The sequence below is a fragment of the Gymnoscopelus braueri genome, assembly GCF_963280865.1.
Source record: "Gymnoscopelus braueri genome assembly, chromosome: 20".
Classification (NCBI taxonomy): Eukaryota; Metazoa; Chordata; class Actinopteri; order Myctophiformes; family Myctophidae; genus Gymnoscopelus; species Gymnoscopelus braueri.
In genome coordinates this window covers 27,729,715-27,748,074 of record NC_137622.1, presented here as the reverse complement: position 1 = coordinate 27,748,074, position 18,360 = coordinate 27,729,715, and the positions used below count along the sequence as shown (strand labels likewise).

At 39.9% G+C, this 18,360-nt stretch overlaps 2 protein-coding genes across 3 annotated transcripts in view; both read left to right on the top strand.

Annotated features, from left to right (window-relative positions):
* Positions 1 to 1,192: 1,192 nt before the first annotated feature.
* lman2 (lectin, mannose-binding 2) lies at positions 1,193 to 9,120 on the top strand. The gene is made up of 8 exons (XM_080416102.1): positions 1,193 to 1,397; positions 3,039 to 3,157; positions 3,467 to 3,584; positions 4,743 to 4,825; positions 5,600 to 5,761; positions 6,212 to 6,326; positions 6,494 to 6,613; positions 6,976 to 9,120. Exons 1-8 carry the CDS (start codon positions 1,253 to 1,255, stop codon positions 7,134 to 7,136), a joined length of 1,023 nt encoding a protein of 340 aa, XP_080272228.1. The 5' UTR covers positions 1,193 to 1,252; the 3' UTR covers positions 7,137 to 9,120.
* Positions 9,121 to 11,733: 2,613 nt separating this feature from the next.
* Positions 11,734 to 18,360, top strand: part of shtn3 (shootin 3) — a 29,801-nt gene continuing 23,174 nt past the window's right edge. For both annotated transcript variants that reach the window (XM_080416007.1, XM_080416006.1), the window contains exons 1-2: positions 11,734 to 11,964; positions 14,943 to 15,003. In XM_080416007.1, the coding sequence (XP_080272133.1) occupies positions 11,878 to 11,964; positions 14,943 to 15,003 (148 nt within the window). In that variant the 5' untranslated portion in view covers positions 11,734 to 11,877. The remainder of the gene's footprint in view (positions 11,965 to 14,942; positions 15,004 to 18,360) is intronic.

Sequence of the window (18,360 nt, the reverse complement as noted above, 5' to 3'; positions counted from 1 at the left end):
CTGTGATGTGCTTGTCTCTGATAGGTTCAGACGCCTGCGCCGTCTACGGAAGTCGTCCGTGTAGAAACAGACAGAAACGTATTTGTATCCCAAATAGCAGTTATTCCAAATATAAAAGTAATTCGAGGTTTTTACAACTCACTGTATTTCTTTTGCGTGAAGTTCATCTTCTGTTATGTCTAATTTGGTGAATTTACGAGTAGGCGGCCGTTTTTTTCGCCTCTTAGATTAATCAAAAGCACAGATGGTAAACTTGGGTCTTTAGTAGGTTTCAGTGTTGCCATGTCCGCTTATTATAAGTGACTTTGGGCTTGTTTTCTGTAAAGTTGCTTGTAATTATTGGTATTCGTTGCGGGTTGTGTTTTTTTGGGCTTGTTTCTAAAGTGTAGTTGCTTATTTTGGGCTTGTTTCCTAATGTTGTTTAAACCAGCGGTTCTCAAACATTTTCATTTCAAGGACCCCCAAATTGTATGTATTTGTCTGCGGACTGAGAATACTTTGTGCCAGGGACCCGTGTATCAGATTTATGTTGTTAAAAATATTCCACATTTCAAGATTATTTTGAAAATAGCAGATCTACAAGCTGTCTGTCTCTTACGTCATCAAGATTTGTGTGCGTGGGGATCTCATTTTAAACAAGCTTAGTGCTTTATGACTATGAGCCTTCCAGTTTAGTAGACCTTGTATTGTTTTTCTCATGTCTTACTAAATAAAGTACATGTGTCGCAAAGCGAAGCGACGCGTTGCAAGCTTGATCGGCTATTTTCAAATAGCCAATGTATATAGGTTTAAAGTGCTCATGTGGCCTATAGTTGCTTATTTTGGGCTTGTTTGTTTACTGCACATACTTTTCTTTTCTATCACTACTCGTTTATATGATGTTTTTGCGTATTGTGTCCGTCATTAAAATGTTTCAATGAATTGAATACACGGACCCCAATGGAAACAAGCCATAGTGCTTTCTTGGTTTTAATCCTTTTTAGCATCCTTTTGTATAGAACTGTACTTTCTGTGCGTTTTTTGCAAAATGCTAAATAAAGTATTCAATCAATCTGATTGATTGATTGAATACTTTATTTAGCATCAATCAATACATTTTGGGTTTTCATAGACCCGGTTGCTTATTTTTCTCACGAAACCTGGCAACACTGGTAGCAGGTTTCCTGCCGGATGATAATACGGGTAGGACCGATTCAATGGCGTAATAGCGCTTGAAATAAGGAAAACACTTGTGACACCTTCTCCTTCCCCAATGTTCAACATGGGAAGCCTTTCTGCGTATCTCGGCACCATACTCCTGTTCCTTACGTATCAGTCTAGTTGTGTGTGGTGTGACATTACAGACGGCAATGCCGAACACCTCAAACGAGAGCATTCGCTGATGAAGCCATATCAAGGTAGGTTATACGGGTGGCTAGTTTACGGAAGCTAACCTGAAGCTTCTCCCCTGTTTGTTTGTTTTCTGTGTCTTCCTGCTTCCTCATCCATCCAGTCCCCAACGTGACACACACAACCTGTTGGCTTCCTTTGCTTCGATAAAGATATTCTAGAGTGCAAAATAGCTTTTCAACAGTGGTTCTCAACCTGTGGCTCGGGACAATGATTATTATTATTATTATTTATTTTTCTGGCGGGGGGATCCTCAAATGACATTTAAGTGACAATTCAAAGCCTTTTAAGACCTTTTTAATACCTTTTAAAAGAGAAAAATATGAAATTAAAAAATATCATTACTGCATCAAAAGTAATCAACAAACTATGATATGGAAACTGGTCAAACATTGGCCTAATTGTCAAATAACAGCAAAAAATGTGAATATAGCTGATCTACAAGCTCACAACGCCTCACAAGACATTGTGATCTTGTAGATCAGCTATTTTCACTATTTATCTGTGGAACCAAGTCACACACAACCTGTTAAGCTTCCTTTGCTTTGACAGATACTCCTCTGTCAACTTGATTTACTCTTATTATTACTCATAATACTTGGCTGACAACGGAAGGGTGTGCGCTGCAAAGTGAACACACGCACTGAAAGTAAATGCCATGTTATTACTCGAGTACTCGAGTTCTTTTGCCTAATAAAATTTTAAATCAATCAATCAATCAAAGGGTATCAAGAAGACTCACTCCAAAACCAACTCACCCCATTGCTAGGAAAACTCACCCCACAGGGTAGGAAAACTCACCCCCAAGATTTTCGGGGGTAGGAAAACTCACCCCAGGACCTGAGAAAACTCACTCCGGAAAACTCACCCCAATGGTTTTTAACTTTGTGAGCTTTCCATTTTCACAGAATGCTTGGGGTAAAACTTTTTCAGTCATCCGCAGACTTCTTTTTTTCGCCGATAAAGTATAGTTTTGGACCATGACGGAGGCGCGCCGACTCAGCAAAACTCTTTAATTTATCTCTGAGAGTATACAAATGTTCTCTCAGAGTTACAAATGATTAAATTATCACTGAGGATTGTACTGTGTACAACAGTGGTTCCCAAACATGTCGGCACTCGGCACCCGCTTTGACAATGGGAACTATCTGTAGAAAGATTGAGACGCTCATACATGACCTCTTGCCAATCAAATGTATCAGCGTAAACCAGACTATCAGCAACAATATAATTTTTTTATAATTATTTTAATAAAATAAACATGTAATTCAGATGTTGCATAGCTTGTCGCTTTTTACATTTAAATGTTTACATTTGAACGTTTAACATTTTACTTTAATCAGTAACAATTTAAGAGGTAACCTTTCTTCAACAAATGTAGCATACAGTATTTTTGATGTGAAGAATGTACGCAATATTGTCCTGGCAACATAATATATTTTTCACCATTTCCTTTTGTATCCCCTCAGCTCGCTCAGCTTGGAGTACCTTTGTACCCCACTAGGGGGAGGCCTGTCCACACTTTGTGAAACACTGATGTACAACATGCCATTGCCACTATGTAGAAAGAGTGAGCTTGGCTCTCTCCTTTTATGTTTTCTAACATTCTACTCAGTTGCTCATTCATTCTCTTTGGTTTTGTGTTTTAGGTGTTGGTAGCAGTCCGTCCAGTCAGTGGGACTTCTGGGGAAGTACTTTAGTAACCAGCTCGTATGTCCGTCTGACTCCTGATGAGAAGAGTAAACAGGGCTCCATCTGGAACACTGTGGTAAGCAGGGCACTCTTAATGAGGGTATTTCACCACTTATTTTATGCCACATTAACCCACATTAACACTGGCATGCCTATTTCAGGCATGTCATTATAGATGACATGCCAACCGAGAGGTTGTGACTAAATAGCTACATCGGTTTGGAACCATATCCATTAGAACACAGGTTCTTTTGTTAATTTTCTGAAAAGAAAGATTTTTTTTGGACATACACGTCATACAGTGAAGATTTTATGACAGGTGTGATTTGGTTTTTTTTGTTGTTTGTTTTTTAACACTTCACACTTTTTTCCTCTTCCCACACAGCCTGTTTACCTGAAGGACTGGGAGATGCATGTGCATTTCAAAATCCATGGCTCAGGAAAGAAGAACCTGCACGGTGATGGCATTGCCATCTGGTACACAAAAGACAGACTGCATCCAGGTAAAGCTACAGTGGATACCCGTAGGCTTTGACTGGACATTGTAGGTTTCATTGGCAGCCATGTTGCCCCCACAGTCTCATGCAAAGAGTATACTGGCAGCAACATGGCAGCTGTGGTTAAATCCTGCTAATGTCTTTGTTCATCAAAGGTTCTAGTAACTCATTTAGTGCCATTGACGTATAATCCGTCCAATTTTTCATTTGCCCAGGATGCCATTGATGGATAATAAGTCCAAACTGTGTTTTCAGTGTTTGCCACTAACTTTGCCCCCAGCAAAGTTATTGATGGGAACCAAATGGACCCTTACGGGTCTGTAACTCAGACGCTGTACAAATGTAACCACATTTGTTTACCATTCTTACACTCCGGAGTTAAATGAACACTGAGGGTTTTACAGTGTTTATTGGGGTTTCAGAAATAAAGAATTGTATGAAATGGGGGTCCGTGGCCTAATGCATATCAAAAAGGGGGCCCTTGAAAGTAAAACACTCTGATTGGTTAGGAGATAACAAGGTTCACTCCCACTCCGAAACCACCGTTCCTGCATGGTTCCCCCAGACTTTTTTTCTTTTGTAACAAAAAAAAAGGCATGGGTTTCCGAGGCTAGTTCTTCCCAAACCTTTTAGACCCAAAAGAGAAATTATGTTTGCCCGGGACCCAAACTAGTGAAAATAGCAGACCTACGAGCTCACAACGTGTCGCGTTGCGAGCTTGTGGATCTGCTATTTTCACTACTTCTTAGAAGTTTTTCTTAATATTTATTTAATTAATATTTTTATTTTAGATTCTTTTGATTTTATTTATGAAATACCTTTGAAAAATGTTGGAATTGTTTTGAAATTGATGAAAAAGTTGTGACTTTTTTTGTTTTAAACTTTTTAAAATCTATTATTTAAAAAAAAAATGTAAAACAGGAAATTGATTGATGTAGTTTATTTAGTAAGACATGAGAATAGTACATGACAGAATAAAGGGGATATTAACTCACGACCCATACAAATTGGTCCGCAGGAAACGGTGCTGAAACAGTGCTGTATGTCATATGTTCATTACATCCATTCCAGCTCTCACATATCATGCTGCTGCTGACCAGGTACAGTAACTGTTTCCAATGTGTCTGTTCATGTCTCACTCCACCTGTGCCTCTCCCATCTTAGGCCCTGTGTTTGGAAACCAAGATCATTTTGTTGGCCTGGCTTTGTTTTTGGACTCCTTCCGCAATGACCTCCATGGGATGGATGTAAGTGTCCGCTGTGTGTGCCAAGAGAAGCCAATGACCCACTTGTTTCTTTGCAGGGCCTGTGTTTACCAACAATGCTCTGTTCCACGGGCTGGCCGTATTTATAGACACATATTCTAATGATGACAACACCGACGTGAGTTTTCGCTCATGACCTATTTGTATGCATATCACCTTGTGGTTCTTTCAGTTAATTTATTTATTCATCCATCTGATCTATTTTCATCTCATTGACAGTTTTTTTGTGTTTTCACTCTGGTTCAGCATGCTGTCAGTAACGTGAGCATGCTTGTTTTAGAGCGGTGCCACAGACTTTCTTTCTGCCTTATTATCAATCATCATCTTCGTTAAAGCACCCGAAGAGAAGGAGAGGACTCTGCACACTATCAAACTTAAATTGTTACTATGTTTCCATCTACCAGGGATCTTCCTCAGGTTTGAGCTGGGATCTTCCTTGGTGGATCAAAACATCTGTATTATTATTGTACAGGATCCTCCTTTCCTCAATGTTTTATTTCTGACAAGGTCTTTATTTTATGCCAGTGTGCCAAAAAGTATCCCTTTTTGATACTTGTTCCTTTCATAAAATGTTCCTTTCATAAAATGAATTAATTTCATTTTAAACCAAAATGTTATTGAGCATGGCAAAGACAGACTGCTGTCAACATATATTTGATTGTTTACACCTGGTTTATTGCTTTGCCTTAGTGTATATATTCACAACATGTACTGATAATAAACACTGTGCCCCCTCCATTCTGTTTATGTTGCCAGCGAACCTTCCCGTACATCTCAGCCATGGTGAACAACGGCACCATAGGATACGACCACGGTAAAGATGGCCGCTCTTCAGAGCTGGGAGGCTGCTCGGCAGAGATCAGGAACAAAGAGCATGACACGTACCTTGCCATCCGCTACTCCAAAGGACGACTTACTGTATGCTTCCCATTTCCTTATTAACTACTTTAAAGGAGTAGTTCACCCGACTAATCACTACGTTCGATTTCTGCTCTGGCAGATTCGTCTGGTTTCCAGGCTATGTTATTATCGGTGAACATGTTCAAAAGTAACATAATCGATCTATAAGCATGCGTCACATCGCGACTTGTTTAGAAGTTGTAGATTGGAAATCTCCGCCGTACGAGTATTAAATGGTGCTTAAGAGGTGACTGTATCATACAACAGTGTGATCACCACAATTTAGTAAACATTAAATTCTACTGAAATTATTCATGTTAACACATAATGTTGTTATTACTATTAAATAATAGCATTATGACATTTTTAAAGCTGTAACTCATTCCTAATTGATTCGTGTTTGTTTCTCTCCCGTTATACACACATCATATGGAGTATTGTTTTTTGTGTGTGCATCTCTTCCTGCAGGTGATGGTTGATGTGGATGACAGGAATGAGTGGAAGGAATGCATTGACATCGGGGGCGTCCGACTGCCAACTGGTTATTTCTTTGGTGCCTCAGCAGCCACCGGAGATCTTTCTGGTATGGGATAAATGCTGTGATGTCCATGATACCCCAAGTAGAGCCCGACTGATTTATGCAGTGTAGTGCGCAAACCAGTCTTATCCCAATTGCCCAAACCAGTCTTATTCCAAGTGCCCAGCAAAGAGTCCTTATGTTGTCGTATTGCGTCATTCTTTTTCTTCCAGACAACCATGACATCATCTCCATGAAAATGTATCAGCTGATGGTGGAGCATACCCCAGAAGAGGAGAGCCAAGACTGGACCAAGATCGAGCCAAGCGTCAGCCTCTTCAAGTCTCCCAAAGGTAAGGCTGCATGATATTGACAAAATAATTATTCAGGAATTATCCTGTTTCAGGAATTTCTTTAATTAGATTTTGGGGTCAAATCCTGCTTGAACTAAGTCTTCTGTGCTTTACTAAACTCCCTCTCTCTTTTCCTTGTCTGTCTTGATAAAGGACAATAGCATAAGTGGACTGTCTGCTTTCCTTTTTTTAAATACAGTTTACATTGAAAACTGCACAGTGCACACCCTACAACTGATTTTTTTTATTTATTTTTTATAAATCTTCAATAAACAGTGGCTATTCACTATTCAAGTTATTCTTACCTAGATTTGTTTGTGTGTCGTAACACTGATGTTGTGGTTTGACTTTGCCTCTTATAGACAACATTGACGATCCAACCGGAAACTTCCGTGGCACACCCCTCACAGGCTGGAAGGTCTTCCTCCTCTTGCTGTGTGCTCTGCTGGGAATCGTGGTCTGTGCTGTGGTGGGGGCTGTAGTTTTCCAGAAGCGACAGGAAAGAAACAAGAGATTTTACTGAAGTGAGAGAGACGTGAAGAAAGAGAGAAACCTTTAAACTGAGAGGTATTCTTCATGAAACAAACTGTTTCCAAACTACAGATTCAATACGCTCAGTGTGATGATTTTTTTCTTCTTTTTTTCTAGAGATTGTACACATGTTTGTATCATTGAAGCACTGCATTGAGAGTTATGGGCTGTCCACACCAATCATGATAACTATAAATACATTGTTTTAACCACTTATAAAACCCTCTAGACTTAGTAAACTAGACCTGAGTTGGCTCTGTACTTTTCTTTCACGTCTACACCAAATCTCTTTTTATGTTGTGTGAGCTTATAGATTGGCTATTTTTGGCTAATGTTCCCCCTAGAATATGGATGCTGGGGTTTAAAAATCTTGTCCACACCTCAACTATATTAGTTTTGATGCTGAAATAAGGATTGTTATAGTTATCGTGCTTGGTGTGGATGGTCCTTAAGTTATGATGATTCCCAATGGTTCTCTGGAAGTTAAAATCTGTGAATGCTTAAATATGTGACTGATGGTATTGTTAGTAGTTTCCATTTTCTGTTTGGTATGCTTTCAATCCAGAGGTTACTGGCTAATATGAATCTTGCTTTTATTTTACAAACTCATTGTTATGATTAGATTATGTTCGGAGCTTTTCATGTTCTGAAGTTGTGTCAACCACTGGTTCTCAGCCTTATAGACTTGTGACGCATGTGCACGACCCGTTGTTGTCAGGTGAAACCTTTCACACCAAATGAAGATTTGCCGGGTTTTTTAATGTGCCTTTATCATTTTACTTGGTTAATTCTCAGAAGAGGCCTAGTTATTTGCTTATTATAATTTCACATGACATGATTCTTTTTAAAATTCTGAATGGGGTGTCCATGCTCTCATTTGAGAACCGCTGGTTTGGCGCATATTGTGTTGTGCCTTTTGAAAGTCTTTTTTATGCAAAGATTCTGGTTTGGGTTAGTTTATGTGTGCATCAAACTTTTTTTTACTATTATTTTAAATACCTGTGCTTACAACTGAGGTTGGGAGGTTAGTTTGTACCACTGACAGTTGAGGTGTTTGTTGGTACAGTATGAAATAAAACAAAACGGGAAGGTTCAAACTACAAAAACAACAAACTCTTTCTTCAGTCAATAGTTTTGAAGTACTTCAAAACTATAAGCAGAGTAATGTAGCACTAAACATTGAGATGCTATGAGAATTCTTTACTTAATGAATGGTATGAAGCTCTCTGTGTTATAAAGTAGTCTGCGTTAGAAGGCACTGGTAATCCTTTTTCACTGGTCATCCCATCCTGACATCGGTTGCTGTGGATATCAACCACCGGTATCTTCTCTTCCTTAATCCTTTGTTTCTGTTAATGGCTTTGGCTTCTAAGTGCACTTGGTTTGCTTTATCATGATAAAGGATGGCAAGGATTGACAATGTTAATCCTGGGAATGAAAAATTAGGACTCGGCAGTGATATGAGTTTGTACTATTTTTACACATTAAGGGATTCCCAGATAGGGCTGTCACAATCGTGACATTTTATTTAGTTGAAGATTAATTGTACAAAGAATTGCGATTAACGATTTAATTGTATTTTTGGCATTGAACATTGGAATTTCTGTTTGACTTTTAGGCTTTGTAAACACAAATTGCACAGGGCAGATACTTAGATATGAAAAATAACTTAAATATACACAGAAATACAATGACGGTACCAATAATCAAAATAATGTACAATGCCCAAAACAGACCATATCCTTGATAATTGTATACTTTCAAAAACTTTTTTTTTAATTGCGAAAATGGCCGATCTAAATCTACTATTTTCCAACAGAATTATTTGTACAGATGAATGGAAATGATTATGTTGATTATGCAAAATAAGTGATGATCATAATTGTGATTAGGCGATAATGTAATAATTATGACAGGCCTTGCTCAGATCCATGGCTGAAAAGAAAACACTGCTTAATAAATGACTTCCAAATCTGTACAGTTTAACTTGACAGTTTAAGAGCATATAATCAAATACTCGCTTGCTGTGTTAAACTCATGTACACCTAGTGCCCGATGGCTGTCTGGGCTACTTGCCTATCTGTGCTGCATTCCCTTGTACTGTACCATCCACTGATATTTTCTGTCCTTTTGAAATATTATTCCTGTGTGTTAATCTCTGTAAAAGTACAAGTACACAAGGAATATTTCAAGGAATGCATAATGTACTTACAAGAGTAAATGGATACAATGTAAATACATTTATGTGAACACAATGTGTTACACTTGTAACCCTTGTTTGTAAGTATGCTAGAGTAAGGCAATGTAATGTTATAACACATTGCTGTGTTATCAAATTCTGGGAATACGGTCACTTGAAATACACCAGAATGAAACTGTACACCATAAATGCATTTAGATTTATTTATTTATTATTTATTCCGGTTTTTTTTACTTCTACTTGGGAATGTTGACAGACTACAGTTAGTTTTACAGTAGTTAAAGACAGTCAAAGCTGGATCTGACCAATACATCTGTTTTTAGCCACTAGGCCAATTGGAGGCTAATTGTGTTGGAGGCTAATTGTGTTGCGCAATGGCATCTCAACAGTAGTTTTTGCAACTTAAGAGAGGATTTTCTTCCCCATAACCAATACTGAATTATTCAATTGGTAGTTCCCAGACTGTGTGTGCATATTCCTAGTGATAATAATAAAAAGATGAAACTGATACTTTTATTTTGATAATATGAACAGTAAGGAGTTTTCTCCATCACTTATACAGTTCAGAGGCGAACGGCTACAACTTTCTGGTGTAGTGTTTAAGGTGATCACTTGAGTTCGTTTTCCCACCAGGAACACCCCTAAGCCACAGCAATAAAGGCAACAGATACACTTTGAAGTAATTTTGCTTAGTTTTACTGATCACAGAGTTGCTATTTTATTTTTGGCTTTGTAGGGCAAGTTTTGTCTCCGTTGCTGATTATTTTGTATTTCCTTCCTTCCAGAATGCTTCAACACTTGCTGCTGTTCCTCTGGATTGTGGAATAAAATGTTGCCTTCCTTTAGTCTCCTTTTACAAAGCAGTGTCAAGGCAGGCAGGGCGGGGCTTGGCAGAATGTAGTTACCATTAAATTATACGCGTCAGGCGCTGTCATAATGTAGCATGTGTTTATTACCCTGGCAGCCCTTTCTGTTCTCGTTTCATAGACTTGCCAACTAGTCCAGTGGAAAACTATTATATACTTAAATGGTGATAATGACACCAGAGGAGCTCGATTATGACCTAGCCATACACATCACATGTTAACTATAGAGCAGTGAAGTGGAGTGACATTGATGGGTTGCTTGTCCAAGATTCCTTATTACAGCATCATTAACTCACTATAGATCCACTCCACAACATACCATAACTGTGACACAGTGGATCTGTGGTTTTCAAAGTTTGTCAAAAATGTTATGTTACTGTCATTAAGAATTCTATAGCAGCCCTTAAGCCTGCATTTTCTAGTTAAACGCTTGACAAGTAGATGTCCATGATGCTGATAGCTCTCTATTGGCCAGTGAAGTATATGGCTGGTGGTGTAGATCATCCAAATCTTGTCTGGACAGCCATAGCCTCTTCACCGGTGCAGGGACCCTGTGGCAGGCGCAGGTAGAAGTATGTCATCCTCATCCATAGAGTTTTTAATTGATTTAAAGGAGTAGTTCACCCCAAAAATACTTATTTTCGATCAATTACACACCTCATGAAGCCTTGAATTCATGGAGATTTCTTTGTTTTTGTCGCATTCCTGAGCCAATCATTTGATGACCGGCGGGGTCTCCGGTAGGAGACTACAGAGTCTCCTACTGACCTATGACCCGGTCATCAAATCACCTTCTCTGTATCATGTACTTTTTGGGGGCAGACAATAAAATATGTCCTCCAGACGGAAATTATTTTATTTACTCACCTGCGCCCTCTACAGATCTGGTCAATGGTCATGTATATTGACCAGATCTGTAGAGGGCGCAGGTGAGTAATTAAAATAATTTCTGCCAGATCTGTAGAGGGCGCAGGTGAGTAAATAAAATAATTTCCGTCTGGAGGACACATTAAATTTTCTGCCCAAAAAGTGTGAGTGTATCATAATACACAGAGAAGGTGGGGTCCTCCTGGGACGTTTCCCACCGTACGTGGAGAATAGTCCTTCAACAACACAAAACAGCCTTTGTTTCGATGAGTAGTGAAAGAGTTTTCATATTTGTACTAATTAAAGTTGGAGACCTCGCACAGCAGTAGAATTTTCAGTCCATGGGGATAGCACCCGCTCCTAACAGAGCGTTAGAGAGAACTCGTTAACGCTCTGGACCAGAGCTACCTCAGCCCAGCTGCTCTAGGGTGAAATATGCATGCGCAATAAAACGTAGAATCGGGAGGAGGAGGAGGAGGAGAAGAAGGAGGAGGAGGAAGGGGAGGAGGGCTACAGGGGGGCTGGTACAGGGGGGGCCAGATGATGCTGTCAGCGAAAGCTGTGGAAGCAGGATCCTCCTCTTCGCCGGTCCCAGCAGCGGTGCTAGCAGCGGTCTGTCTCCATCCCATACACACACCATCCATGTGTAAAAATGGAATCGCATCTAAACATGTGCTGAGTTTACCATACAAACAGGATCGTCGGTAAACCTGCTGGTCTGTGAATACCGTTCATTGTTTTAGCACGTTACCCAGAAGAGATCTTTTTCTTTTTCTTTTTGTGGTCCGCGGGGGGTTGAAATGCTACCCTGTTCACCATCATCATCATCAGCGCAGATGGAGGGTTGCGGAGATAAGAGAGACCCACCACCACAGATTCACATAGAGGTAAAGACAATATATCTTTGCAAATTTTCCTCACCAATATATTGTATAAATAGCCTCTACTGTGTAATTCATCAGGTACAAATTTGACGTTTATTTTGACCTAATTTCTTTTCTTTTTTTCTTTTCTTATTGCCAGCCGGCTTCGCTCTTATAATGGAAGAGAGCTGACCCCTCCCTAAAATTGTCGCTCCTCTCTCCATTCATTTACACACAGGCATAGAATCCTGCCTGAGAAATAGCAGCTCGGCCGAGACTTAAAATGTTTCTTTTTTTCAGATGTATTAGCATGTCTTGAAAATTGTAGCTAGTGTGCACCGAATGTTGGCCTGTGTCTTGGTGCTGTGAAGGGATACAGGATAGGTGGGCACTATAGGGACATCTGGGCACCTCGATGAAAAATTGGCTATTTTGTCCAAAGAGTAAAGCAAAATGTTCCTAAGTAATGTAAAGTATTGTATCGTGAACATGCACGGTACATCATAATCAGACTTAATTTAATCCTTCAACTTCTCGTTTATGCCCCAAAATGACTGGATATATAGGTTTTGTAGCAATTGTAGAAATATTAGACCTTAATTGTCGAATTTTTAAGCACGTTCTAGTCATGTATACTTTACATTACTTAAGACCATTTTTCAAATACATATATGTTTTTAAAATTTTTGGTCAAAATAGCCAACTCTACATCGAGGTGCCCAGATGTCCCTAGTGCCCACCTATCCTGTTACCCTGTGAAGTGGGGTGTCTTCTTATCCAGTGTAGTGTCTGAATACGGTCCTAAGATATGCAGCGTGGGCTGAATTGGAGCTATTGATGCACCGGCTAGCCTAATTTGCCTCTTTACAAAGCCCGGCTCACAGTCACATCACACACCTTTGATACTAGGCTACTGAGCTGCATGGGTCTAGTATAGTGAACTCACTAACCTCAAATGTTGCACGCTCCCCTCCACCCTTCAGGGACATCTAAGTTGACAGTGTGTTAGAATGGAGAGGTGGATGAAAGTGGGCCATGTGCTTTCACCCAGGCCAGGTCTGTGTTCTGCTTTTGGGCAGGAAGAACATGAGATAATGAAGAGGAGGAAGCATACCCAATATTGCTGTAGAATAATTGGGATGTTATAATGATAACTGACTGTGCAGTACTTCCCCGTCTTTATATATCTTGTTATCTGATGTAGGCTACAAAGGGGTCACTCACTCTACAAGTTCCAATTACCTCTGAATGTGGAGAACGCATTGCAAATGCCCTCTTAGATTGGGACTGAAAAGTGGGTCGCAACAGTAGGTTGCAGACAAGAGGCATCAAGTGTTATTTAAGGTCTTAGTGTACGGTAGTGATGTAATGGTCATGAAGTCCCACAGTGACGACTACACACTTGCACTGCTTTCAATATTTATTGGACTAATGTGGGCCACCATCATCTACGTGTTTCAGCCATGTGAACAGAGTGCTGTTCAAACTGTCTAAATAAGGTGCAGTCAATCTCCACTGTATCAGCCACCAAATTACTGGTCTACACCAGTGGTTCTCAATCTTTTCAGGCCGCGACCCCCCAAAATAATCATATTTGAACTGGGGACCCCCCCAAAATTATCATATTTGAACTGGGAACCCCCCACCCTGACAAGCACTTGGAATCGTTGGAGTTGAGGCATTACAGCTTGACTCAGTTCTATCGATAAATATTGTGAAAATAGCCGATCTACAAGCTCACAACGCCTCGTGTTGCGAGCTTGTAGATCAGCTATTTTCACAATGTTTGCCTCTTTCTTATACTATTTGACAATTTGGTATAGTATAGTATAGTTTGTTGATTACTTTTGAAGCAGTAATGTTTTTTAGGTATTAAAAGGGTCTTAAAAGTCCTTAAATTGTCACTTCACTGTCACATGGGGACCCCATGCCCCCCCCCCCCCCACACACATGGGGACCCCCTGGGGGTCCCGACCCACAGGTTGAGAACCACTGGTCTACACAAAATGTAGGTCCTAGTCAGAAGAACCTGTATGTGGACCACTGATCACATTGTAGTAGAAAAGTCCCTACAGCTGAATCAGATGAAGATGATATGTTATCAGAGCTAATAGGATTCCTGTGTTCTTGAAAAGGTCATGCAACATCTGCAGCCCTTGGAGATGGTCAGTACTACAGTCATTAGTGAGGCAGATAGACAAATGAGCTTATAATCTATTGAACCACATATACTGATGACATCAGCGATCTTCATATATATGGGCATAAAAGGGACAAGGACTATAGGGAGTGCTATAGATGTAAGGGCCGCACAGCGGCCCGAACCTCTAGTATTATAAAACATATCAATGGTGAGATTTACCAAATTATGAGATCATATCTAATAAAAATATAAAATATTAGATTGAGATCATAAAATTATTGTTCCGCTGTTATCTGTGTAGTTGATGTATTGGATACTGACAGCACTTTGAATTCTAGGTCCATGACAAAACATCACACTACATTTATTAACCGCTTAAAGCCTATATCCTTCGTTCGCATCGCAACAAGATGCTTTTTGAGCTTATAGACAGGCTATTTTTACAGAATGTTCGCCTATTTTTGCTGAATGTTCATCCATTTAGAATTATTTGCATACCATGGCATGCCCTGAATAGGGATGCTAGGTTTCATGTGGTTAAACAATAAAATCTCTAAACCATGCCGTGCCTTTGTCAGCCCATGGCCCTTGAAATCTCCCCAACAACATATATCATGCTTGTTCGACTTGGGTGTTCAGTCACAGACAAAGACTTCTAATGCTGCTGTACTTAATATAAACCACGAGAGTCCCTAAATTGCACCTGTAAATGTCTGTAGATGCACCTTTCTGCTCCCCGTCTGTACTCAGTCACAGCATGGCTAATGTAATTGCATTCCGATGGTCTCAGTGGCCTGCCTACAGTCTATTGTGGAATACGATCCATTGTTGACCCCGTTCTTGTTCTCTCCCCTTGTAGTGTGACAGACTGACAGAAGAGAGAGATGAGGCTGAGAGACAGCTCAAACACATCAAGAGAGGTGAGTTCCTCTACAACGCACACGCTGTGTCAGTATTGTATAGTCGGGAAAACACTGTACACAATACACATGATAGTTTAACCTGAACTTTTTTTTGTTCAGGTTACATGACCTCACGTTTACATGACCAGATAAAGACAGTGGTTCTGAACCTTTTCTGGATCAGGGCCCACTTGAAAATCTCAAAAGCGTTCACAGCCCACCCATCTGATCACTTAACATGTACATTGTCAGCCGGGTGGGCAGCATTCATTTTCAGAGCATGTCATTTTGATGAGCAATCAATCGATTGTTTTCTGGCTCGGATCAATATACTTTAAGTTATTTATTATCACAATGAAAAGTCATTTTTCGCCAGTCGTTCCCATACAACTTTCATTTTCCCCAAATATTTGCTTTTTTAAATACTTTATATATAGACTGTTCATCCTATAGAACTCTTTTATCCATTACACAGCTGACATTTTTTCTTGGTGCTTTTTATTTTTTCATCTGTTAACCCATTAAGACCGGGAAAGCATCAATTTAACCACTTAAACCATTATTTTATACTTTGGCTTTCAAAAATAGCAGATCTACAAGCTCATAGTGCAGCACCGAGTGCCGCGCTATGCTTGTAGATCTGCAATTTCTTTTAAATTGTGAACTTTTTATATTTTTAAAGCAACAATTTTTAACTCAAATCTTTGCTTCTGGGGGTCCCAGGAACAAAGTATTTTGAGATGGGGGTCCGCGGCCAAATACATATAATTTTGGAGGTCCTTGACATCAAAAAGTTGGAGAACCACTGATGTAACAACATACGTTTTTCAGAAAACTGTTATAAGATTTAGAAGGCATTTGTAGAATCGGAAACCTCACCTTACCTTACCTTAATGGGTTAAGGTAAAATGGCAATGCCATTAAGTTACTTCAAGTGTGCCTTCAGATTTCAGGGATTTGGGTTCATCTATCCCCAGTGACACACTGACACCTTGACAGTCCTACATCTTTGTCTCACTCCTCCCCTTTGCACCTTATTCCACACCTCTCTCCTGATGACACCGCCAACACCTCACACTCTGAATGGACGGGTTTAGGGGATTTTGGGTGGGGGCTTCAGTTTCCATGACTACTCCCAAGTCAGACAGCCAACCAAAAGACTTGACTTTGTGTTTTGGTCACCTTATAACCCTTCTTGCCAGCCAACGGCAGGTGATGTAATAGTAGTCTTCTTAACCTTCATTATTAACAATTGATCTGGGTTAGAAGGAAGGCAGAGTATCACTGGAGCTGCTGATCTTTCTGATGACCATTCTCAGAGGTGAGACAAATATTATTTGCAGAATATTTAACACGTAGATGCCTTTCTTGGCCATTTCAATGGAAACATTTAAAAATGTCATTTGTCGGAAAGTGCATTAGTAGAGATGGCGTCAAAGCGGAGGTCTTGGGTTCAGGAAACACGAGAGCACGACAGTTTTGCGTCGATCTACAGTTGGCAAGGCGGCGTTCTCTGCTTTCAGCTGCATGTCTGTGTGTAATTGAGTGAACCATCATGATGGTTATTGTTCAGCTGGTAACTGTAGAACCGGGCAAATTCCACTTTGAACGTCTCTTCATGTGACATGTACTTTACATACATTTACATTTAGGCACTTTTAGATGGAACTTTTATCCCGAGCGACTTAAACCGCCAGCTTAAATTCCCTTGAAAATCTGTTTCTTGTTATGTTCACAAACTTTTCAGCTTGTGACCGAAGACAGGAGTTGAACAATGCAATGTACTTGCATCACAGTTCTTCCAAAGCCCTTTCATTGGATTGGAACATCATAAATCCAAAATATTTACCCCATCAGCTGCAGTATTTGTTGAAACTGATTAAGGAAGTACTTGGCAGTCTTGTATAAAATCCATAATGTCTAAAATGTATAGTTAACAAATCCTTTAATAATTTGCACAAGCCAGCTGTATGACATTGGCGTTTATTTCCCCTCATAGCACCTTTACCGTTTGCACGATTTTCTGAAACATTCCATAATTTTGTCATTTGGATTTCGAGTTAGAATGAAGTGGTGAATATGATGATTCCTCTTTTCTTAGTGGGTATGATAATTTAATACGTCATACACTTATTCTTTCATTCATCCTTTTATTCAGTCATTACCTCACCCTAGAGGCCTGCAGTCACCGATGAAGACAGCATTCGCTCTCATCATGTTATTTCACTGAATTATTAACATCGTCTCCTATGAATTATTCAGTGACAGAAAATGAGGGGGGGCCGCCTCGCTGCCTTCCGCTGTGTCTATTGTCGCGTCTTTCAAAAGGCCTTTCTACCTGCTACTCCATATTTGATGGCCACTTTATTACTCTGCTCAATGAGGGTAGAATTAACTTCGTGAAAAGATACTTGATTTCAAGCTCATTCTAATTTAAAGCAGGGGTGTCAAACTACTGGCCAGCGAGCCTAGACTAGAGAATGGAGATTTCTGAATTGTGGCACTGGAGCACTGATTAATCCACTGTGTGTGTACTGAAAACATTGCCTTCTTAACTATGATTTGCTACGAACTCATTTGCCTGTCTTGTTGACAGACTGAGCCTTGATACAGTATAGCAGCAGTAAAACAGGGAGCGTGACGCTGCAAATGTCAAGGAAGATTGGCCTACTTACCTCCTCACAGCAGTGGCTTTACAGTGCATGAGCCTGTCTGCTGTATGGAAGCAGTTCTTAGCTTATCTGTGCAGCTTAAAGTCTGTAATTTATGCCACGAATGACGCCAAAACTACAAAGCAAGTCATTTTCAAAATAGATGTCTCTGCAAATGTGCCGCACATATTTTTTTATAGCAACTAAATGTCTAGGAGGTGTTTGATGAAGTCAAAGAACAACTAACAACACAAAGCGACTGCTATGCAGTCTGTTTGGTTCACTTTGCCCCTCCACCTACACAAACACATATCGTTGCCTAATCTTGATATATCAAGTTGAATATTACACCTAATTATAGACCTCAATATTGAAAAATATCTAAACCTATTGCAACTATTGGAACTTAATTCTGTCTTTCTGCACTTTACAAAACTGCCTGTAGTACAATGTACCGATGGCGATGAGACCTACTTATTTGCTCTTCTGTACTTAGCTGAAAGCCTGTGGCAGCACTTAGGCCACCTACAGTATTGTTCATACTGTAGTTCTGGGTCAGTGTTTTGCGGCTAATGCATCCCTGGTCTTACTACCCTTGGCTGTTGTTTTCAGTTTTTAGTAGAATCCTTTGTTGGCAGAGAGGGAAGCTAACTTGCTTTTTCTGGTGACTGCTGTGACTGACAACCCAAAATCCACCAGCCAATTTTGTCTATACGGTATAATA

Excerpts from the sequence above, each read along its gene's own strand:
- lman2 (XM_080416102.1), top strand. The coding sequence starts at position 1,253 with ATGTTCAACATGGGAAGCCTTTCTGCGTATCTCGGCACCATACTCCTG. Across the intron at positions 4,826-5,599 it reads ATGACCTCCATGGGATGGAT|CGAACCTTCCCGTACATCTC; the intron begins GTAAGTGTCCGC and ends TTATGTTGCCAG. Across the intron at positions 6,614-6,975 it reads CCTCTTCAAGTCTCCCAAAG|ACAACATTGACGATCCAACC; the intron begins GTAAGGCTGCAT and ends TGCCTCTTATAG.